At 42.7% G+C, this 21,592-nt stretch overlaps 8 protein-coding genes across 8 annotated transcripts; 4 read left to right on the top strand and 4 right to left on the bottom strand.

Annotated features, from left to right (window-relative positions):
• Window positions 1-14: 14 nt before the first annotated feature.
• On the top strand, window positions 15-1,603 carry BDB00DRAFT_340920 (uncharacterized protein). Its single transcript, XM_053117004.1, has 6 exons — window positions 15-298; window positions 395-566; window positions 641-723; window positions 788-855; window positions 939-1,009; window positions 1,089-1,603. Exons 1-6 carry the CDS (start codon window positions 204-206, stop codon window positions 1,377-1,379), a joined length of 780 nt encoding a protein of 259 aa, XP_052980271.1. The 5' UTR covers window positions 15-203; the 3' UTR covers window positions 1,380-1,603.
• On the bottom strand, window positions 1,384-2,484 carry BDB00DRAFT_871767 (uncharacterized protein; the record flags this gene model as incomplete). The annotated part of the gene is made up of 4 exons (XM_053126867.1): window positions 1,384-2,043; window positions 2,110-2,175; window positions 2,269-2,337; window positions 2,425-2,484. 4 exons carry the CDS (start codon window positions 2,482-2,484, stop codon window positions 1,384-1,386), a joined length of 855 nt encoding a protein of 284 aa, XP_052980272.1.
• A 182-nt stretch (window positions 2,485-2,666) lies between these two features.
• Window positions 2,667-4,437, bottom strand: BDB00DRAFT_820403 (uncharacterized protein). The gene is made up of 5 exons (XM_053123300.1): window positions 4,156-4,437; window positions 3,951-4,058; window positions 3,753-3,864; window positions 3,554-3,651; window positions 2,667-3,452 (listed from the first exon to the last, which is right to left on the bottom strand). The coding sequence occupies exons 1-5, from the start codon at window positions 4,284-4,286 to the stop codon at window positions 2,828-2,830; spliced, it is 1,074 nt and encodes a 357-aa protein (XP_052980273.1). The 5' UTR covers window positions 4,287-4,437; the 3' UTR covers window positions 2,667-2,827.
• A 2,920-nt stretch (window positions 4,438-7,357) lies between these two features.
• On the bottom strand, window positions 7,358-8,947 carry BDB00DRAFT_820407 (homoserine kinase). The gene is made up of 3 exons (XM_053123301.1): window positions 8,155-8,947; window positions 7,945-8,064; window positions 7,358-7,835 (listed from the first exon to the last, which is right to left on the bottom strand). Exons 1-3 carry the CDS (start codon window positions 8,854-8,856, stop codon window positions 7,608-7,610), a joined length of 1,050 nt encoding a protein of 349 aa, XP_052980274.1. The 5' UTR covers window positions 8,857-8,947; the 3' UTR covers window positions 7,358-7,607.
• BDB00DRAFT_820409 (uncharacterized protein) lies at window positions 8,945-10,488 on the bottom strand. Its single transcript, XM_053123302.1, has 2 exons — window positions 10,086-10,488; window positions 8,945-10,001 (listed from the first exon to the last, which is right to left on the bottom strand). The coding sequence occupies exons 1-2, from the start codon at window positions 10,459-10,461 to the stop codon at window positions 9,076-9,078; spliced, it is 1,302 nt and encodes a 433-aa protein (XP_052980275.1). The 5' UTR covers window positions 10,462-10,488; the 3' UTR covers window positions 8,945-9,075.
• Window positions 10,489-11,380: 892 nt separating this feature from the next.
• Window positions 11,381-13,358, top strand: BDB00DRAFT_820411 (cation efflux family-domain-containing protein). Its single transcript, XM_053123303.1, has 4 exons — window positions 11,381-11,719; window positions 11,810-11,903; window positions 11,968-12,245; window positions 12,362-13,358. Exons 1-4 carry the CDS (start codon window positions 11,473-11,475, stop codon window positions 13,189-13,191), a joined length of 1,449 nt encoding a protein of 482 aa, XP_052980276.1. The 5' UTR covers window positions 11,381-11,472; the 3' UTR covers window positions 13,192-13,358.
• A 2,338-nt stretch (window positions 13,359-15,696) lies between these two features.
• Window positions 15,697-18,733, top strand: BDB00DRAFT_820417 (uncharacterized protein). The gene is made up of 11 exons (XM_053123304.1): window positions 15,697-16,445; window positions 16,559-16,583; window positions 16,738-16,821; window positions 16,919-17,017; window positions 17,111-17,335; window positions 17,407-17,627; window positions 17,708-17,917; window positions 17,996-18,114; window positions 18,203-18,370; window positions 18,463-18,535; window positions 18,630-18,733. The coding sequence occupies exons 1-11, from the start codon at window positions 15,862-15,864 to the stop codon at window positions 18,688-18,690; spliced, it is 1,869 nt and encodes a 622-aa protein (XP_052980277.1). The 5' UTR covers window positions 15,697-15,861; the 3' UTR covers window positions 18,691-18,733.
• Window positions 18,734-19,256: 523 nt separating this feature from the next.
• On the top strand, window positions 19,257-21,418 carry BDB00DRAFT_820422 (Metallo-dependent phosphatase-like protein). Its single transcript, XM_053123305.1, has 9 exons — window positions 19,257-19,823; window positions 19,952-20,022; window positions 20,107-20,231; window positions 20,355-20,484; window positions 20,556-20,612; window positions 20,696-20,777; window positions 20,851-20,956; window positions 21,034-21,201; window positions 21,300-21,418. Exons 1-9 carry the CDS (start codon window positions 19,657-19,659, stop codon window positions 21,324-21,326), a joined length of 933 nt encoding a protein of 310 aa, XP_052980278.1. The 5' UTR covers window positions 19,257-19,656; the 3' UTR covers window positions 21,327-21,418.
• The last annotated feature ends 174 nt before the right edge of the window (window positions 21,419-21,592 follow it).

The following is a 21,592-nucleotide window of genomic DNA, read 5'->3' on the forward strand; positions in this document are numbered from 1 at the left end:
TTGGAATATTTAGATCCTGCTTGCTCCGGCTAATCCACACACAGTATGGAAGAAGTTAGCTGGTAACAAATGCTTCTGGTGTTCGCTTAAACAATTTTTCCGCTTAAAACGTGGAACACACACAAAAAAAAAAATCTTGCTTGAACAAAGCTGTGGCGTTTCTTGAAACCAGTACATTACTGCTTTACATACTCTGAAGAATAATGAGCTCGCTGGCAGCCTTGATCAGCAGTGTCAAGTCCAACACTGCAAACAATACCCAATTACAGCGTACTCTTGGAAAGAAACGGTCTGCAAGGTAAAGCGAGCGTTTGCTAGTTCTCCTCCCTGGAAATTCGATGCACTATAACAACCGAGCCCCACTTTACTGAATTCGATATCCCTTTTCATCAAGCAACGAGTCGAGTCAAGATCAATTGATCAAAAAACTGAAAAAGGAAAAGGCCGCACAACCTATAAAGACGAAAAAGAGCAGTAAGGCAGACGGTCCTGATGTTGTTGTATTTGACGATTCAGCCTTGAGCAAGCAAACAATCAGCGATCGTGCAGACAGAAAGGCTTTCATGGTATGTTTTTTAATGTGTTGTGACAGCGGGTGGCAATAAGCAAAGTAACCCCTGGCCCACTTTTTTGCTTGTAGTCATCAAAAATATCCAAGGCAGAAACGTTATCGAATGGAAAGGAACCAAAAAAGATGACGGAAAAGGAACAACAAGATGAAGAGTAAGAGTCCCAGCTTGGCTAGTTTTTGTGCAGTAACTCACTCCCCATTTCGGTATATATGTAGGGAGAATAAGCAGCGTGATTTTGAGTTGAATCAACTTTTGGCTACGTCAAAACTTCTTGAAGATTACCGTACGTTGTATACTTTAAAAAATGCTATGGGGTTAGTTCTGTGTGCTTGATAGACTAATCTTACTAAGCCTGATTGATTACAGAGAAAGATGAAATGACGGGCAAAGAACGACGGAAACACATGATGGATAAGCTGGAGAATTTGGGCGTAAAGGTATCACGGAAGAAGCAAGGGGGAAAGGTTTTTCTGCGGATTCATGTATTCATCGTGGAATGCAACGGTGTATATATAGAAATCTGGAAACCCAAACATGCCCTTGGCGATGCATAAAGGCATGCAAGAAAAGAAACGCGAGCGGGAACAAAAACGAATGCAGGAAGCCATGAATATGGGTCTGTACGACAAGTCCCTGAAGCATCTGTACACGTCCAGCACGAGCAAAAAGAAGGAACGTAACCGGGATCCCGGAATTACCAACGGCATTGGCAGAATGAAGGGTGGCACACTTATCATTGGGAAGCAAGACATAGCACGGGTACAAAGACAAGGAACAAAGAGCAGTAGCAATAAAAAGAAACGATGATGTTTTATTCTTCACCGAGCAACAGTTTAAGCTCCTGGATCCTGACAAGTCTTTCGGGTATGAGGTTCATCAATTCGTCGATTTCCTTTTCCTTATCCACATCTTCCTTGTCCTGTTCTTGTGTTAATTGGGCAAATTCTTGAATGATGTTTTGATTATCGTCGATTTCATCGTTTATATGGCGTACGCGCTCCCGAATCGCCTGTACGTCCGTTTCTTCGCGACGTAACGTTGCTTCCGCGTTTGTAATGTCCCTTTTCATCTCCTTGAGCTGTTTCTGCAAGCTTGCTGTCTTTGATCGTGCGTCGCGTAGCGCTTGATCCTTGTCTTTCTTCTGCTGTTTTAATTTCTCGAGGCGGGCTGTTCGTTCTTGGAGTTGTTTGGCAAGAGCAGCAATTGGGTCTTGATTGTCTTCTTCGTGCAGCGTCTCGTGTATTTTGTTGTCCGTCATAGGCTTTGTTGATTTGGCTGTGAGGGTGGGTGGCGATTTGGGACGTGTCGATGCCGGTGAACGTCGTCCGTGTTCGGGCGCACCAGGCACAACCACTGTGGGTGACGACAATACACTGCTGCTGTTGCTGCTGCTGCTGCTGCTGTTCTTTTCGCAAAGAGGACTCCGTACTGGAGAAGGCGTTGGTGATTGTTGGTTATTGAAGGTGGCATTCTATTCCAGGAGTGAGTATCCGCTTTACAAAAAAGCTTTTGTCGAAAAGAGGGATCTTTTTTTTACCTCATTATATACTTTAAATTCAGGTGTGTGTGTTCGTTTTTTGAATTGCAGTTCTGGTGTTTGTACCTTTATTATACCGAGAGAGAAGTTATTTAGTTGGGGTTCATTTGTTCCTGTTTGTTATTTTCTTTTCCGTCAAAACTTGGAGGTGAAGCTTACTCGAACATTAGTGACAGGCCTTAACGGACTACTCTCGATCTGTGGCGATGAATCGCGTGAAGATTTGTGCTATAAAAAAGGACATGCCTATTAATAGTGGTTCATTTTTTTCTAAAATTGAGATTGAATATCCACTTTCAACGATCGAAACTATACCGATTCAGCCAAAGGAGAAAGTTGTGAGGATGCTGGTGCCTGATTCTCTGTGCCTGTCATTGCTGGTATTTTTGTGGGCTATACGAAAAAATAAAAGTGTTGGAGAAAGAAATGATGCACGAACTGAGAGAGAGAGTGGAGCATATGTATTGTAAATGCAGTGTGACGCGCTCCAGCTGGAAATGGCAATTTTTTTATATTTGGAAATTCTATGACTACAGATATTTATTGTTGCTGGATGATGAATTGAAGTGGGAGGTGGAGGCTATTAACTGTATATGATGTGTGTGTGTGTGTGTGTGTGTGTGCGAATGTGTGAGGATGAGGAGGAGGAGGAGGAGGAGGAGCGAAGGAGAATGATGGATGGGATGATGGCGCTTTTATAATATACCAAGTTTTACTATTAGTGGAGATCAGGAGTACGGGAGCGATCGGGTGTTTGCGCTCGTGGCGTGTAGCTGCCCGAGTCTCTTGGAAGCGAAAGTGTAGAGTCGCGCAAAGGCGAAGCTGTCGAAGAACGGAAGGCGCCCTTGCGGTTGCTGGATGACAGTGCGCTCGACTCGTGATAGTCGGGGGTGGTCAAGTACACGACACTGGTACGGCTGTCCATGGCTGTCGAAGACTGCTGGTCGACCAAAGGCATGTCGTCGTTCTCCAACATGGCGTATTTGGCAAACTCCTCGTTGTCACCAAAGAACTTGGCCATCTTGGCGTGTTCCTTTTTGGACTGGTATCGGTGCAAGAACCACAGAATCAACAGGATGACGAGGACAAAGATAACGACAGCGGCGCCGAGAACGCCCCACAGCCAGTTTGGAATAGTGTGGAAAATGTCGGGGCCATTCACACAGATGCCTGCGGTGTTGCAGTACTCGGAAATACACTCGCGGTCCTGCTCACATTCAGCGCCGTTGTCTTTGGAGTTGATGCATCGGTCGTCGGTACAGTAGGTGCCGGATGTGCAGTTGTCACGAACGATGATCTGTTGGACAGCGTAGTTGTCGGCATCATAGGACACGTACATTGTTCTACATGGAGCCATAGCATCGTCGTGCGTGTTAGTGTTTCTTCCTCCTTGTTGCACAACACCGGGCACGCTTTTTCCTGTTAGCTTCCATTGAAAACCTACGTGTCTGAGCCACACTGTCCACCCAAAGGTGCTGCCTTGATGTGGCAAGTCGAGTTAAGACAGATCGGGTTTACACCAGCGCATTCATCGTCTCGTTGCTGTTATCAACGCCGTGCCACACAATGAAAAATTAAATGATGAGCTTCTATCCTTTATCGGGGCGATCCCCATCATTCATTGGATGGTTGCAAAAACTTACAAGCTCACAGAATCCACCGGCAGCCACCTTTGCTTTGCAGCCGGAATTATCGTCGGGGCAAAATGTGTCGCCAGTGCAACGCGGTGGGAACTCATGAACTCTAGTATCCCATCTACATTTTCAAAGGAGCAGCATAGGATAAGTAAGAGAGAGAGAGAGAGAGGATGTCGGTGGGTGTTCATAGAGTATATACGGTACCCTTGCAAGTAATCCGAGTTCGTGCATCCTCTGTAGTTGCAAGTGTTCGTCGCTGGATCGCAAAACAGGTAGATGCTTTCGCAAGAGTCGTCATACTGCCATGTGGCTCTACAGACACGGGAAAGAACCCTATGTTGAGTATTCTTCTACATATTCTAGAGAGCGTTCTGATGTGGGGTTTTCGAGAGAAAGCATGGTAGTTTACGAGTAGATAGGGCTTGCGTCGCACTGTTCACCGAAACGTAAGGCCGATGCGGTGGGTATGAACACAGCAACGAATGCGGCTGTTGCTGCTGCTGCGACAAGTACTGATGCTGGGATGTTGAATCGACGCATATACGCTATGTGATGTGAGATGATGAAGCGGGAAGAAGAGGTTGTAAAAAGAAGAAAGAGGAAGGAACGGGAAAAGAAGAGGAATTATGAGAGAGAGAGACCTGGGGGAGGGGGGAATTCAATTTTGTGTATTTTTTTGATTTCAAGGACAGCTTCCGTTACACGACCAAAAGCTAAAAAAAGGTCGACACAGCCCTGTTTCTTTTATTGCTCGACCTTCTATCTATCAACAGAAAAGTGAGCATGGCTTGTTATCGCAGATCAGTTATCCCCCTTTCCCATCTTTCATAGAGCGTCTCGTACCCCTCCTCCTCCTCCTCCTCCTCTCTTTTTTCAGCCCCCGTTTCTACAGCGACATGCATAGAAGAAGAAAGCGCTGTTACTGCTCTCTTTGAGAAAAACAAGTTGTTCTCTCTCTCTCAGACCGATTTAGCACTGGTTGCTTAAAAAGGCAAATTTACGAGCTTCTTTTTTGCCTCGTTTTATATTTTGCGGACTGTTCAGGTAATAACAGTTGTTGTACAACCGTCCCTGTTTTCTTTCTTTCGCCTTACCTCACTCCATCCTGACAAGAGTCATCGTACAAACCTGCCCTGGACTTGACCTTCTTGTAGCCCTTTCGCCAGCGCATTTCAGTCCAAACGATATATGACCAGTGAAAGGTGCTGAGCCTACAAAAATGACAGTAAGTATATTTAAACTTTACAAACCATGCGGCTTTTGGATTAGTGTCATTTCACGCATATTTAATTAAACCCAGGGTTTCCGTTTTGCTTGGATTCTCTATTGTCGCATTATAAAAGTTATCTACGGATATGTGCATTATAAACAAGCACTAACAGGGCACCCAGTGTTTTCCACATGTATTCCTTTTACGGATGTCTACATAGCACCATATCCGAGGAGAAAAGAGCTCAGATCATGATCATCTGATGCAATATGTATGTAGTATGCACACTGTACAGTACACAGTTTTCAGTAATGTGTATTGTCTTGTGAGTCAAATTATTAAAGAGAGAAAGAATTGTTTATGTACCTATTAAACAGCATTGTATATACAGTGCCCGCTCGCTATAACGATACACCCCGTAGAACCAAAAACCTATCGTTATATCGAATTATCGTTATATAGAATTAGCTCTCTAGCCAGATATGTCCGGCAAAAAGGTTATCTGTCGGTAGAAACAGAAAGAAAGCACTGGAAACACAACTAAACTAACGTTTATTATTAGCTTAGCTGTAAACATGAGAGAGAGGATAAAGGCTCTTCTTTATCTACAAAATGTCTTCGTGTCGTATTACTGCTGACAGAATTGCAACTGGCTCTTCTCGCATTATTACGTAATGTCCTAATGAACCAAAAAAGCAGCGCCAAACACTTACTAAGCGTCAAAAGCTTGCCATTGTGTTCAGGTACAAGCAGAGCGGCTGGACCAAGGCAGGCTTGCAGAATGGGCAAAAAAAGAATATAAGCCTATTTATGTAAGCTATTTGTTCTTAAATTTATAAAGGTAGGTGAAGACGCTGAAGAAGTGGAGCAGAGAAAACAGTATGATGAATAGGAACAACAGCCTTTGTCCTCGAGAAAAGTCTGTAAGCAGATATGGTCGTTGAAGACAAAGATAATGCTAGAATCATTTTTTATATTTTTCATATAAGAGGAAAGTTGCTGTTGAGGAACTACAAAACGCCAAACAATCAGATAATGTTGTATCGTATTTTGAAAAATGAACCAATATGTGCTTACCGCTCTATATAACGATATTTTGGAAAATTCTATCGTTCATCGTTATATAAAATGACCGATATTTTACTGCGAAATGAGCTTTGCACCAGAGAATCCTATCGTTATATCGAATTATCGTTATAGCGCGCGGGCACTGTACGTACCAAAGTGTGGAAGTCACCAATATTGGTTGATCAAAAGTGTTACTTAATAATAGCAAATATAGGGAATACGAAATCAAATGTATACTATTTACGCTTCAAACATTCTGTACATCGGTAAGAAGGCAATCGTAGTATATACGAGGTGATAGCAGTATAATGGCTATGAGCGGTGGTGATGAATATGGGAAATTATTATCACAATTGTAGACAGTAGTGTTGTAATTGTGGAGAGATCGACGCTTGGGATAGAGTGTTGGTCATTTGAAAGTCTTGACAAGTTGAAGTGCCCAGAAGCATATATAAAGTTAATAGAATGAAAATGTTGGATAGTATATATTGAGGTGCTAAAAAAGAAACCATATTTGCAATCCAGGGTAAAAAGAAATACATATTACAAAGAAACATTAGTATATGTATCTAGCTCACTATGTATACCTATATATACTGATATGTCGTATTATCGCAATAACGTAAGTGACACCTAATGTGAAAAAGCGAGCACATCGCCAGTTGAAAAGATAAACTACAAGTCGCTTAATTCACTCCTGGTATGACTGCACTGCCAAGAAGAACAGTGGATGCCAAGGGTAATATTCTGATCAAGCACCTTCAGCTTGAATTCACTGCTGGAGAAGCAGGACTTTCTTAGTAGTCTTACGTGTACGAAATATGTTGTCGAAGCAAACCTCAAATTACAGAAAGCTTTGAAGGGCATATGTAGCTTGGCATTTTTTCAGGAGAAATGTATAGTATTCTTGTTTTCAGTTTCGTCATAAGTGGTAATAGTTGGATTTGAGGAACAGAACCATAGCTAAATTGTATTGCTGTTTTCCAATAGGTTACTGACCTGACTACCAAAATTACGCGGATGTAGTGGATGGAAACATCTGCTATATCATGCATTCTCCCTTGATACTGCGACATATTACACAGGCTTTAGTTCTTTGCTAACACTTGTCTGGCAGTGTAAATCATTGTTGAAGGCGACGCTCAAGTCCTTACTGGAAGATGATGATGTATTCGTACCAACAATTGCTATGCCTACCTGACAACCAGTGATACCCGTCTGTATTACATATGACGTCCCTCATCTTGTCTATCACTATCACATCAGAAATAATATTTTGCCTCTAGTGTTTGTAAGTAGCTATAAATTTAAGGAGTACAAAACGTATCGAAGTCTCATAACAACAAGAATAGTATTTGAATGAACATAATATATACATACTACATTCTCAAAAATACATGTCAGTCGTTGAAGAATTATAAAAGAGCAGCAACATTAGCGTGCAATAGCCAACAATATCGCGTTCTGCAAGTCCAGTATACACATCCAATGCTACACAGCATTAATCCTTTAAAGCAGAAAAACAGGTTTCGTAATTTTTACAATAAATTAATCCCAATAATAAATTCTTTTTATTATCAGTTCTATGGTAGTTCTTCACAGGTGGAGCCTCCATCCGTGACTTCAAGAACCTTGTACCAACTTTCAATGCCATGCTCCTTGAAAACGCTTTGAGCAGCCCCAGCAATAGCATCAAAGTTACCTGTCGCCAAGGCCAAGATGGTGGGACCAGCACCAGACAAGAAAATGCCCAGCAGACCCTCGTATTTGGCAGGTGTGATGGTTGACAGAATTTCGGGAAGACCCGGGATCTGCGTAGGGTACACAACAAATTAAGCTTTTTTTGATCTTTACATTCACTCGCCTTTTCCCATTTTGATCATCATCACCCCATCATCTTGTAATAGAGAAGAAACTTACCAATGTCTTGCGGTAAGGTTGATGAATACGGTCCTGAACAGCGTTATAAATCAAATCGGCGTCAGGTGGTGATTTGCCCAAGGCAGTAGTTAGCACAGCCAAACGCTGGAAGTTGTAGATCTATAAAGACAAAAGTGAGGGATGCGCGTCTTTTAGTCATTGTATTGGAGCCGATATTCACATCCTGCGATTCTCTCTCTCATAGCTTACCACATCCTGACGTGAATAAGTCGATGGTAAAACAGCACGGGCCTTTGCTGTGGCGACCTCAAAGTTAGGCACGATGGCAACAGCCTTGATTTCCTTGTTCCAGTTGAGTCGCAGATAATGACCAATACCAATAGGGGGTTGTGGGTATGTCTTTGATACAACGTCATCCAAGAAAGTTTCTGATTCAGGGACGCCCTTGGTGGCTTCTGGATCAAGTTCACGCAAGTACGATGCGACGAACCCACCCAATAGAGTTGCTGCTACGTTGTCAGGATGGCGTTCGATCATCAAGCAATAGTCTAAAAGGCGATCATAAGACAATTTAAGGTCGGCGAGCGCATCACCTAGCAAAACACCAGCGACGACGGCAGCACCCGAAGAACCAAGACCTCTGCCCAACGGAATGGGATTGTGTACGTGAATTTTGAGCGGCTGAGGCAGCTGCGAGATCCCATTCGCCGAAAGGACGTAGAGAGCGATCTTGGTAATCAAGTTTTGCTCTGGTAAAAGTGGAACTTCCGTGGCCCCTTCGCCCGAATAGGTCATCTCAAAAGCCTCTGTGGCATCTTCGTGGTATAGGCTAACGTCGAGTGTCAGGTAGAGCGACAAGGACATGCCTAGCACATCGAATCCTGGTCCAATGTTGGCAGACGAACACGGCGCGCGAATACGAAATTGGCGGGGTGCATTGGCTGCCGGCATTCTCTTAAAATGTATATACTGGTTGTTTGTTGGGTGGTGGTGTAAGAAAGAGAGAATTCCGTAAGGTAAAAAAAACGCGGTTATATCTTAGCGGTTGCGGAACGGACCGTGGCTTTTTTTATTTGACAGGCTATGACACAGCGGCATAGATCCCTGGTTCTGATTGGCTATTGCCATACCGAAAATTATACACAAAAAGCAAAATAGGAAATAGGAAAATTACTGCAGGTCATAAGGGTAGTAGTGGTGGTAGTATGCAGGGTGGTACTGCACAGGTGGGCGTCTATAGGATCGTCGCGGGCGCAAATAACGCACTGCTGCTGGTGTGGACTCGCTCATCCTAGGCCGTGGCGCCGCTCTACTCTTGGGAGTGGTTCCTGGTTGATAATAATCCCAGTCCTCTACTTGTTCCTCGTTGTCATCGAATCCATCGTCCACTGCGTCGTCACCCAAAAAATACGCATCGCGCTCATCCTCCTCTTCATAGTACGAAGACGCACGACTACGGCTCCTGCGTGGCATTCTGTACTCGTCGGGAGGTATTGCTCTTGGTTTTTCTACTGAAACACTTCTCCGTCGTGTCCCTCTTCTGTTACCGTGTTGACGACTTCCGGGCCGTTCCATGGATCGTGCGCGGGGCACTTGTGGGTGGTGGCGATGATAATAATGGTACCCCATTACGTCGTCTATGTCGTCTGGCTCATCATCTTCGTATTCTATATATCCACTGTCGTCACGCGAAGGGTGGGGATGGAAATGTTGCTGTTGTTGTTGTTGCTGTTGCTGCTGTTGCACCTGCTCCAGCGCTTGGCGTAACTGATCCTGGGTCTCGGTGATTTTTTCTAGCATTTCTTTCTCTCGCAATCGATGGGCATGCTCCCGTTTCATCCACTCTTGGCGCTCCTTTTCACAAAGCTGTTGGATGTACTGGACTTGACGTTGCAATACTTCGACGTCCTCCAAAGACGTACAGCTACTGTTATTGGGTAAATGTAGCGGTTGCGGTTGTTGTTGCTGCTGTTGCTGTTGTTGTGCGACCTGAAGTGGCGAAGATATTGGCGATTGAAGTGCTGATTCATACACCCGGTGGGAATCGTCACTACTCGTTGCAATGGAAGTACGCTTATTTACTACCGTGGGACTGCCTTATAAACGACGAAAAGTGAATATGTCAATTTTTTTGTATGGAGAGCATATGTATTCTTAGGAAATGTCAACATCCGCTTTACCGGTCGGTGCTTTATTCAGGGGAAGAGGAGGAGGAGAGGTCCCGTGAGAGGATGACGAGGAGGACGTAAATCGAACACGATGTGGCAGCATAATAGGTGAAACATCCTCTGCTGTTGCTGCCTTTTCTTCTTCTTCTTCTTCTTCAGACAGTTCCAATTCAGTTTTATCGTTCTCGTAGGACTGAGATAGTACCTCTTTAGTCGGCGCAACAGCGTGTTTTGGTTTCGGCATAAATAAGACAGGCGATGGTTCAATTGGAGGCGGGGGAGGTGCAGCCACGGAGAGGGTAGGTGGAATATCCTTGTCGATTTTGCTTTGATGGACCATCTCGAGTGTAGATTTTTTCTTCTTTTTGGGTGCAAACAGTTTCAGCATGATTGCTGCGAGAAACAAGAAGAAAAGCAAAAAGAAATAGAATTGGGCCCAGAATAAAGAAAATTTGATGCACTATAATGAGTGAATTTGTAACACATGGGCGATAAACACAAGACCATATTCGTATCTTGGTGCTGCAGGGTTTGTTTTTCTCTGTTATTCTTTCGGTTCGCTGCACACTTATCCATTATTGAACGAGAACTTTTAACAATGAGATAGATGTCTTACAGCTATTCTCTTTCAGGACTTGGAGTAGTCGTTGTGCCCTCATTATCCGTACTTTGATAATGATAAAAAAAATTTACATGAAAGTTCTTTCTATTACAGAATATTCAGTGCTTGTGTTTTTGTTCGTGATAATAAGTCTATAAAAGCATAGCAAGCTCTAAACATAAAACAAAGTTGTTTTCCAGTTGCAAGCAGATGGAAAACAGGTATAATAAATGCCGTTGTTTGGTTAATAACAAAGGTGTGTGGTATTATATCATAGGAGCATGTCAAAAACTATTAGCGCGAGTGAGATATCCGGGCACATTTGAGTTAGCCTTCTTGGTGGTTTCAAAAACGTTCTCTGGCAACAAGCTGCATGTATATTTGTAATGATGGAGAAGAGTAGCAAATCAATTTACTCATGTATGAGGAGTACGACGTCAAAGAAAGGAAACAGAAGCGTTGTTATTCGGATTGTGGATGGTTGTTACATGGTTGCCGTTGTCTTTTGCCTTATTAGACCATGCACATAGTGACAAAGTAAGTCAAGATATACTCTCTCAATGTTTGCGAACGCGTATGTCTAGATGATGGTGTGGGAGGAAGAGGAAGAGGAGGTCCAGGGCCGTGTAGGGCATAAAAGATATGGACTGTGCTCCTCCACTACACGCACAACGAGCTGCGGTGCTGTAATCCTATTAGCTGGTTAATCTTTCTCACTTTTTTATCCGTCAAACCTTGCAGCCTTTCGTTCCACCTTTCCCTTTCGTACCTGCTCTTTTCAACTGTGTCACTTTTTTAATGTTCTCATCCTCAGTGCTCGATCTGCCTACGCATGTCGAATCGGCTGAGATGGGCTTTGGCAAAAGCCTAGCCTTCGACGCAACATCAACATCGTTTGTCGGATTCCTAAAGCACTCGTTGAGTATCATTTTGGACAACCAAGAGTCAAAGCAGATCTTTTACTTTTTACTGCTCAACTTATCATACATGTTTGTGCAACTCGCGTACGGTGTATGGACAAACTCGCTCGGTCTCATTTCAGATGGTAAATGTCTCAAAACCCTTTAAAGCACAAACAGCTGTTTCTGCCTGGCGTAATACCTGATTAACTCCTGTATACCTTTTATTCTGACAGCCATTCACATGTTCTTTGATTGTCTTGCACTGGCTGTGGGTCTGTTCGCTTCCGTCATGAGCAAATGGCCTCCAAACCCAAAGTACTCCTATGGGTAAGTACTAACTTGCTATGTTTGCTGTTATGCGCGTCATGGATAGTAACAATGATCATGATAGATACAACCGCATCGAAACGATCTCTGCCTACTTTAACGGCGTATTTCTGGTATTGATTTCTGTATCTATTGTCGTTGAGGCTATCGAACGTTTGATCGATCCACCAGAAATGAACACCCAACGATTATTGCTGGTCAGCTTCGTTGGTCTTATCGTCAACTTGGTGGGCATTTTTGCATTCAATCACGGCCATGGTCACGGCCATAGCCATGGTGGACACGATCATCACCACCACCACGGACACGATCACGGTCATGGTCACAGTGCCAACATGCAAGGTTGGCTTTTTTCAATCGATCAAGTGTTGCGGGGTGGAATCGTCAGTGATGCAAAAAGACGATAAAGGGATGGTGATACCACCGGGTTGCTAATCAAGATAACGCGAATTCATTAGGCGTGTTTTTGCATATTTTGGCGGATACCCTGGGCTCAGTGGGTGTGATTATATCGACACTTTTGATCCAATGGTTCGGATGGACCGGATTCGACCCTATTGCATCCATGTTTATCGCTATTTTAATCGTCCTTTCCGTCATTCCGCTTATTCGACAATCAGGTGCCGTGTTGATGCTCGAGCTAGACGACCATGTCGTCAATCAAGTAGAGGGTACGCTAAATGAGTTGACACAACAAATCAAAGGTGTCATAGCTGTCAACCAGCCACGATTCTGGCCCAATGAGGCTGAGACGCTTGTTGGATCGTTGCACGTGCAAGCACACGATGACGTTGATTTGCAAGACATTCGACGCCGTGTATCCGAACTCTTGATGAGCCATATCGATGGTTTAAAGGAAGTCTGCGTCCAAGTAGAAACGGAATCGGCTGCTCGTTCTCGCTTAAAGGCTCACCATCAGCATCAAACAAAAAGTGGAAGCGGATTCTTTTATGGAAACTCTCCTGCTGTAAGCTCACCCTCTTTTCATCAACACCACCATAATCATTCTGGAGCTACCACTGCCACAGCTGTCAACGGAGGTATCAACCAGCAGATGAATTTCCGGATGACAATGCCTCCGCAGCCAAATGTCGCTGCTATGAGTGCAGCCAATAATGGTAGCGGTGGTGTTGGCGGTACATCGCCTGCAGATCCTTCTCCCATTCCTTCATACCATCATCAACCTTACGCTCCACCACCTCATGGCACCGCTTCTACTGCTCCTGCACCACCACCTTCATCATCCCCTGTTCCCAGCTTAATGAAAAAGCAAACCAAAAAAGAATAAGTTGTGTATACATTTATCTATTCCTCCCTATCTGCTCATGTAAATGTAAAATCAAAACTGAGAAAATTGCTATGGTTTTTTACAATTCTTTGGATCTTTAAAGCCGTTGCTATATAGCCATTATCTGTAAATTTAGTAATCATGCGTATGTAGCAGGTTGTATCAACACGCAGTAAGACAAATTACATATCGTTGACAATTTGATGAGTTAGCTAAGAACTGAAAAGATGTCAGATCATCAGCAACTTTCTCGTTCTACTCAGTAACTTTTTTGTACCGTACTATATATAGAGTTGCTCAAGAAGCTATACATGTAGCGTACATACGACCAAAATGGCGTCGATGCGAAACTGAAAGCTTAATTATTGTGTGCCCCACGCAGATCCTGGGTCTTTTCAAAATTCTGTCAATCAACACACCTTGTCTGGTGCTGGTCCCACCATTTTGGACCTGGTGATGACGGGAGTTTTCAAGGGGCATGGCATTTTGAAAGTTGGCATGATACAAGATCTGTGAAGTCACGGATGATGGCTCTAGTTATAAGGAACTGCTATTGATTATTAGTAAGTTCTTACCAAAGGGGTATAATCTATTGTAGATATACAGAGCTTGTTTCTCTGTTGTAAAGGATCCTTACTGTGTATGATATGAAGCAGTCTACATTCATCTTAGCTACAGATACTCGCGCTGTATTATTTACTGTTATTGTGGAAAGTATAACTATGCTTTTGTCGACATAGCTGCTTGACTATGTAAGTAACCTCAGCAGGACATACTTTATTGTCCTTTCTCAAAAGCTCATGCATATGTATGGTAGCATGGCAAGTGTATATGTAATATGCTTGCAAAACGTGAGATTAACTATTAAACGCTAATGTTGCTGCTCTTTCACAATTCTTTGTTCTAGGTATAGTAATAATTGTCTGGTGTATGTACTGTTTGCGCAAAGCGAAGACGATGGAATCGGCAAAGCTGAAGGCTTTCTTTTTTCGATTGTCGACAGGTAATAGTTTTACTACGGCTGCTGCTACAGCTGCTTTCTCGATACATCCTTGGTAAGCGCTTTGAAGTAATCCCATTTGAAAATGTATATAGTAAATATCGTGAACATCTCCTATCGCTTTCTCAGCTCACCGCACGTCGTCTGCTTGGCTTGGATGAAAATGGGCACTACTTGTTTTAGGTTTTCAAGGATGTGCTAAAAAATTGACTTTTTGTGCACATTATCAGCGATCGAAAACGGGGAGGAACAATAGAGGCACAGAATGTATTTATCTTATTGGCGAGTATTTTCAAGCATGTTTGCAGAACTTCAGGCAGTTGTTCAAACTGGGGAGTACTGTATTGTGCATTTTAATTTCTTCGACTTTTTCTTCTGTGAAATAGTCTGATCAGCAAAAAATCCATGGGATCACGTATAAGAGAATGAGAAGAAGGGCTACATATTATCCAAACAACTAGTTTTCTTAAGCCCGTATGGATAGCCACAGAAGATAAGATTCACTGTTCGTATGAACACTTTCTGACAATACATGCATCATGTCTTCATCTACTGCCTTCCCTGTTAAGTGGACCCGCCTTTTGTGCTGAAGATTGCTGTATTTGTTTTCGACAATGGCTTTTCAGCTTGAGAGCTGCGCAGAAGTACACGTTTTTGATAATGTTTGGAACTTAATGAGTTTTGGGAAGGACTTTGTGAACTTGTGCTTGATGAGCCTACACTGTGTGTTTGAGCATCAATAACGTCCCAAATTGAAGCGTTTTGGGCCTTAAGTGTGTTCTTGAATGATTGAGTCTTCTCTATTGATTTATACTGTACAACGCACCTAGTTTTTCTAGTTATACGTCGAGCCATGTCACTTTGTTTCCATATAAATTTGCCCAAGACGCCTCGTACTTGCACTTAAAGCGGATAATTGTTGAGCAATCTCGTACGAAGCCCGCAAAATTAACTTTTGATACACTGCTCCACTTTTTCTTTCATTTCAAGAAGCACTTAAACAAATGCTAAAACGGCTATACAGGAAAGATCAGCAGCAGCAGCAGCCAACGCTGGTATTGCATACTTAACAATGTGATTCACATAGTGTCGGAGTTGCATTGTTCTTCAAACGAATAATAGTGTGTTTTGGTAGTCGAACCATCATCGTGAATATACTGCAACTTTAGGAGGTGTCCTTCAAAAAATCTTTCAGAGTGGTTGCATTGTGCGCTACTTGGCATATAAAAGGTTCCCTTTAAGCGGATTACCAGGACGAGAACCACAAGCTACTGCACATAGAGTAGCTTTTCTGCTTTGTGTAATGGCAAATTCTGAGTTTAATGTGCGCTTTCCATGTATGAGTGATATATTAGATGTATGATAGATATCGTTTGGGAATAGAAGAAACATAATCTGTGGGGTGATAGGGATAAGTTAATGTTACGCTGCTCGAATAATATGAACAGGGCGTCGCCGAGAGCAAAGTAATATAGATGATTCTCGCCTCCACCACTGACATATTTGAGCAGGCCAGCGTGACTGTCTTTGAACATGGCCATTCGAAGATCGAGGTGCAACCGCCCAACGCGGCGCAGCGGTGTCCTTCCCTCTTTCCTGCAGAAACAATAAACCTTACACACCATCCCACCCAGAGACTTACAGGCATCAAACATTAATCACATACAAAGATGAGTAATTCTTCTAGAGGCCGTGGGCGACGGCAATACAATGATTACAACAACAATTACGACAACAACAGCGAATATGATCAGCCCGCGGGCGGCTCAGACATTTTTTCTCGACTTGGCCCGAGAGGCGGCGGCAATCAAGGTGGACACAATAACGCCTTTAACAGTGGAGGAGGAAAAAGAGGCGGCGGCCATCGAGGTGGACACACTGATGCCTTCAACAGTGGAGGAGGACAAAGAGGCGGTGGTGGCATGCGCAGTTTTGACAATAGCATGAGCAACAACAATAACAACTACCATAACAACAACCGACAAGATAATTACCAGCAACCACGAGGAAGAGGTGGTTTCAGTGGTGGAGGACGCTTTAATGACAACGAAGACGATCTATTCTCTACGGGCCCAAGATCGCAACCTCGAGGTGGTAGAAGCAACCGAGGCAATCGAGGAAGAGGACGAGGTTTTGACGGTGGACATCAAAGTCGTGATACCCAACAACGATGGAAAAGCAATGACGGACGGCATTATACTCGGAAATTCGTCGACGAAGATATTGCAATGGATACTCCTGATGCTCCTGCCATGTAAGTGAACTCTGGTTCTTTTATGGGATCACACGTACAAAGAGAAGTACAAGAGTTTATTTTTTGTTTTGTTTCTTTGCTAACTGAAAGGAACTCGGTAACACGAATATAAGGAACGGGCAGGGTATCGTCGTGGCCGTAAGTTAACCAACGAAAACAACGAATCAAATCATGATTCATACATATTTCGGGATGAGAGTGTGAGATGATAGAGAGAGAAGGAGGGAGAGAAATCATTAAGCTGCAGCAACTGAGCGAGAGTGCATACATACACTCACACATTACAACACAGGTTTCAGGCCATCCGGATGGAGCAGAAGAAAAGCTTTTAGGATTTCTACAACGCAAATCAAAACAGCCATGGCATGCTCTGAATGTAAGCACTGTGTCTTTATTTTAATAAGGATGGAAAAGTCTGGAGGGGTTATAAGGGGAAGTGTATATTGAACCCCTTCTTTTTATATCTCTTACAGGTCAGATCGGAACAAGGAATCATGTACATCACTGTCGCTGACGAGCATTCTGCAACCGCCCTTGCACGCTTGAACAATTATAACTTTGGAAGCGCAGTGGTAGGTGCTCATTAATCGATAGAAATGAATGGGAGAGAAAAAACAATGGGCGTATGAATGAAAACTAACACAATATTGTGGGGACCTACATAGCTTGAAATTCGGCATGTTGATGGAGGTAGTGGTGGTGCAGGTCAGCAACAACGAGGCGGACCTAGCGGCGGCGGACGATCAAATGCATTGGAAGAGTTTCTACAAGAACGTTGGGACGCGCCACGAGGCTTTTTAAATTTGGACGAGCTACCAAAAACTCGACACACCATTACTATCGTCATTTCACGATTGTTGATGGTTGCAGTCGACTTATTTGGAAACCAGGTAGCGTCTCCTACCTTGTCGGCTAATGGAGAGTTGGGCTTTATGCGCTAATAAATTGAAAATATATATAGATAATGACAATATCATTTGCACGCAATGGCTTGTGGTCTGTCAAGCCGCTCAAGAAGTTACCTGAACTGTTTCCCGGTTTACAAAACCTATCTATTCAAGACAACGAAATTGCAGACTTCCGATCGCTCGATGAATTTGCAAACAAGTTTTCTACCTTGACCGAATTGATGATCGTGGGGAACCCAATACAAACCCAATACGATTGGCAACAATATCAAAGGTTCGAAGCTGAGACATTTTGCTGAAGAAACAGTCCAAGACTAAATGATGAACTCAACTATTTATTCTTCTATCATATAGCGAAGTCACTCGTCGATTTCCTTCTGTTCAAATGCTAGACCAGCAACCTGTCGGGCACAGTGTTGCACCACCGCCTGCTTTTGGAGCTACAGGCAGCCCTGCAGGGTTCGGTACACCTCCACCAGCACCACCAACAAACGTTCCAGAAACCCGGGCAAACTTCTTTGATCAGCCAAGCTCACAGCAAGCAACGGAGGAACTGTTGTCGCAGTAAGTATAGCAAAAGTAATTAGCAACAGCCTCTACGTTTATTATATTGTATCTTTACTCATTTTCCTTCATAAATAGATACTTTCAATTCTTTGACTCGAACCGTGCAGCTCTAGTAGACCTGTATGATGCACAATCTTGCTTTTCCGTCAGTGTGACTAGAAGTGCACTTGATGCAGCTGGTACCTGGGGACAAGGTTAGAGAGAGAAATCAAATGTTTTATATCAGATTGGTGAAAGAAAATGAAATTTGCTGGATAACTAACGATACGAATGCTTAAAAAGCACCACGACTTGTAATCGGAAGCGAAAACATTATACAGCGACTCGCTGCGCTGCCACCGACAATACACGACCTAACATCATCAGAAAGCGTTATGGTAGATGCTTTGCAGACCTCCGTCGCACAGAATGTTTTATTAAGCATTACCATTCATGGCCATTTCAAAGAAGGTATATTAGTTTGAATGTGTATGTTAGTAATATGGTATATATGGTACACGAGACGTGTGTTAATTATGGATGCAATCCTTACAAACTTCTAGCTACTGGGGCAAATGGTCAGGTTTACTCTTTTGATCGGGTCATGATAGTCGCACCAGCGCAACCTGGTTCAAGGTAATAGAAACGTTTGAACAAAGCAAGCGATCATCATCTGGACAATGGATAGAAAAGATAAATGTACTAAAATCACGTACGTTTTGTATTACAGAGCTCAAAATGCGGGATGGCGATATGTTATCCTGCAAGATTCCCTCATTATTCACAAATAGCTGAGAAGAATAATAAAACATCATCAAAGAAGCACCCATGTGTATATAACATTTATTTATCAATCGTCCGGTGAAGTCGTCAACTACATACTGCTGTAAAAGAGAACTGCTGTGTGTACGTGCGTGCAATCCTTCTAACAGTCGTTGCCGAATAGTATCATAGAAACGTACGTTATTATTTTGTCGAGTCCAATTAATTAATCTATTATTCTGTCGCTCTGAATTTGTTGCCATGCCATCTGCTGTTATGTTACTTGTTGCTATATTGACTGTTGATATAGCGACTACGGGAGCAAAATGTAGCTCTACTGCGAACTTTGTCACATTTCTCAGAATACCTTAGTATAAAAAAGATGTTGTTATTGATTTTAAAAAATTGCCACGAAAAGGTGTGTATGTAGAGCTCAACACTGGAAACAGAATCTGTTAAATTTGTATATGCATACCGCAGGTTTGTTTAAAAGCTTTGGATGCCAGTACATAAAGATAATAGATCATGCAGAAGATGAGAGCTAGCTTATGATAATACAAAGCTGAGATGCAGCTGAGGATATCTCACGTTGTGTCTTATGCGCCCTACATGATCTTTCTTATGACTTTTTCGCTGAAAGCGCATTTTTATAACGCTTTTTATATTATTAAGGGGTTCGTTGACGAAAAGCCCTACTGTGCACTTCTCTCTCTCTCTCTCCTCAGTTTTCAGCGGAAGCAAAGGTTATCCGTTCTTGAATAAACGGCGGTCTTCCTTATTTTATCAGCACACGCTTTTACGCTCTAGGCTCTTTTATCTCCTTCTTTTCTCTTTTAAAATCCCTTTTCGTTATTCCGAGGCGATCTTCCTTCTTTTCAACCTCCAGATTGACAGAAAGCAACAAACCCACCTGCACCCAATCGTTTCTCTCTCGCTTGGCAATCGCTTTATCGACAACGAGCAAACGGTACATATACATACACAAATCGTAAACGATGGTGGATCTTGATCTCGACGCGTGCCTTGAGCGGCTTTACAAAAAGCAACTCCTTGCTGAATGTGTCATCCGCGAGATTTGCGAACGGACAAAAGAATTGCTCATGCGAGAGAGTAATGTGGTTCATATTCGAGCTCCAGTCACTGTTGTAGGCGATATCCATGGGTAAAGTAACTATTATAGTTCTCAGGCGCCGAGAAAGAGGGAGAGAAAGGAAGGAAAAGGTGGTTTTGTTTTCTCGCTCACGGCACTCGTTATTTAATATTGTTCTACTGGGTTTGGACCCCATTTAGGCAGTACTACGACTTGATCGAAATTTTTCGCATTGGTGGCTACTGTCCCGATACCAATTACCTCTTCCTTGGTACTTACATGACATCCTTTTTTACTTATCCTTTGCCACATACTCTGGCTTTATACTAATACTTTGAGCTTTCACAATATATAGGTGACTATGTTGACCGTGGTCTATACAGCATTGAGACTATTTCGCTCTTGACAGTTTTAAAGCTACGCTATCCCGAACGAGTACAGTTAGTTCGTGGCAATCACGAATCACGGGCAGTAACCCAGGTAAAGAAAGAATGTGTATAAATGGACCGTGTGTGGAAGTACGTGCGGCTATATATATATATATATGTATTCATTTTAAAAGGTATACTAAGATTGGAAGGGATGAATGCTCGTCCGCTAAAGACATACGGATTTTATACAGAGTGCATGAGGAAATACGGATCACAACAAGTATGGCAGTATTTTACTGATATGTTTGACTTTCTGACATTATCAGTGGTCATTGATAACAGTATTTTCTGCGTGCATGGGGGTAATGCATATCCGACGCTTTCTATACAATTCGTTCATTTCGTCCTAGCTAATACATATAATTGTTTTTAGGCCTTTCACCTACTATCCATGTTTTGGATCAGATACGAATCATTGATCGTTTTCGAGGTATTATGACTATTTCATCATAACTCTATGCCGGAAAGAGGTCAATCATGCTGATACATGTCCTTTTTCGCCATCACCACTAGAAATACCACACGAAGGTGCAATGGCTGATTTAGTATGGTCGGATCCTGATCCAGATAAAGAAGAGTTCTCTATATCTGCGCGGTAAGTTTTTAAAGAGCGGTCCATCACCATTGTCTAGTGCTACTAGAAGAATCTCATCATTATATTAATGTAGTGGTGCTGGCTATACGTTTGGAAAGCTTGTAGTAGAACGCTTTCTACATCTAAACAATATGGGACATATCTTACGAGCACATCAATTATGTAATGCTGGTTACCAGGTACTAAAAAGAAGCAAGAACATCATGACAATATACAGTATAAAAGCAAAAAGACTGAATATGATATATACAAACAGGTTTTATTCGATGATAAACTTTCGACAGTATGGTCTGCACCCAATTATTGTTATCGCTGTGGAAACCTAGCATCAATACTCGAAGTAGGAGTCAATGGTGAACGCTTCTTTAATGTGTTTGATGCAGCACCCGAAAACGACCGTAATCCTCAACAAGCGCAGTTAAAGGTATCTACTCAAGAAAATATTACGAACTCTATACATCTTCAGAGGTAGTGGGAAGAAGATAGTTTGGGAAAACTAAAAATGACTTTTTAAATACTTAGGAAACTGAAATCGAGTACTTCCTATAGCAAAAACCTGTACATGTAACAAATAAAAGGGAAACTGCACACATGCATATATTATATATACCGTACATGCAGCCTTTGTGCTATATATCGACTTTTAATCAACGATTCGCAAATCAATGATCATACCGAAATTATCATTGAGTATGCTATTGAGCGACGTATTGGGAGTGTTCATTGAGGTTCTAAAGTACTTGCCGCTGCTGTAAGTCTTGATTATGACTAACAGATGTTTTGTTGAATTGGTCCAACAACAGTCCTTTTGATGA

This window comes from Zychaea mexicana, assembly GCF_025766255.1.
Source record: "Zychaea mexicana strain RSA 1403 chromosome Unknown BDB00scaffold_31, whole genome shotgun sequence".
In the NCBI taxonomy this organism is placed as follows: Eukaryota; Fungi; Mucoromycota; class Mucoromycetes; order Mucorales; family Lichtheimiaceae; genus Zychaea; species Zychaea mexicana.

Bases quoted from the DNA above. Each gene is read 5' to 3' on its own strand.
- BDB00DRAFT_340920 (XM_053117004.1), top strand. From the start codon at position 204: ATGAGCTCGCTGGCAGCCTTGATCAGCAGTGTCAAGTCCAACACTGCA. The intron at 299-394 runs GTAAAGCGAGCG...CTTTTCATCAAG, and splicing joins GGAAAGAAACGGTCTGCAAG to CAACGAGTCGAGTCAAGATC. The intron at 1,010-1,088 runs GTATCACGGAAG...GTGTATATATAG, and splicing joins TGGAGAATTTGGGCGTAAAG to AAATCTGGAAACCCAAACAT.
- BDB00DRAFT_820403 (XM_053123300.1), bottom strand. From the start codon at position 4,286: ATGCGTCGATTCAACATCCCAGCATCAGTACTTGTCGCAGCAGCAGCA. The intron at 4,059-4,155 runs GTAAACTACCAT...CCGTGTCTGTAG, and splicing joins GACGCAAGCCCTATCTACTC to AGCCACATGGCAGTATGACG. The intron at 3,865-3,950 runs GTACCGTATATA...TTGAAAATGTAG, and splicing joins AACTCGGATTACTTGCAAGG to ATGGGATACTAGAGTTCATG.
- BDB00DRAFT_820407 (XM_053123301.1), bottom strand. From the start codon at position 8,856: ATGCCGGCAGCCAATGCACCCCGCCAATTTCGTATTCGCGCGCCGTGT. The intron at 8,065-8,154 runs GTAAGCTATGAG...TTGTCTTTATAG, and splicing joins CTTATTCACGTCAGGATGTG to ATCTACAACTTCCAGCGTTT. The intron at 7,836-7,944 runs GTAAGTTTCTTC...TACCCTACGCAG, and splicing joins AACCTTACCGCAAGACATTG to ATCCCGGGTCTTCCCGAAAT.
- BDB00DRAFT_820409 (XM_053123302.1), bottom strand. From the start codon at position 10,461: ATGCTGAAACTGTTTGCACCCAAAAAGAAGAAAAAATCTACACTCGAG. The intron at 10,002-10,085 runs GTAAAGCGGATG...GTCGTTTATAAG, and splicing joins CCTGAATAAAGCACCGACCG to GCAGTCCCACGGTAGTAAAT.
- BDB00DRAFT_820411 (XM_053123303.1), top strand. From the start codon at position 11,473: ATGTTCTCATCCTCAGTGCTCGATCTGCCTACGCATGTCGAATCGGCT. The intron at 11,720-11,809 runs GTAAATGTCTCA...TTATTCTGACAG, and splicing joins GCTCGGTCTCATTTCAGATG to CCATTCACATGTTCTTTGAT. The intron at 12,246-12,361 runs GTTGGCTTTTTT...CGAATTCATTAG, and splicing joins TCACAGTGCCAACATGCAAG to GCGTGTTTTTGCATATTTTG.
- BDB00DRAFT_820417 (XM_053123304.1), top strand. From the start codon at position 15,862: ATGAGTAATTCTTCTAGAGGCCGTGGGCGACGGCAATACAATGATTAC. The intron at 16,446-16,558 runs GTAAGTGAACTC...CACGAATATAAG, and splicing joins ACTCCTGATGCTCCTGCCAT to GAACGGGCAGGGTATCGTCG. The intron at 17,018-17,110 runs GTAGGTGCTCAT...GGACCTACATAG, and splicing joins ATAACTTTGGAAGCGCAGTG to CTTGAAATTCGGCATGTTGA.
- BDB00DRAFT_820422 (XM_053123305.1), top strand. From the start codon at position 19,657: ATGGTGGATCTTGATCTCGACGCGTGCCTTGAGCGGCTTTACAAAAAG. The intron at 20,023-20,106 runs GTACTTACATGA...CACAATATATAG, and splicing joins TACCAATTACCTCTTCCTTG to GTGACTATGTTGACCGTGGT. The intron at 20,232-20,354 runs GTAAAGAAAGAA...CGTCCGCTAAAG, and splicing joins AATCACGGGCAGTAACCCAG to ACATACGGATTTTATACAGA.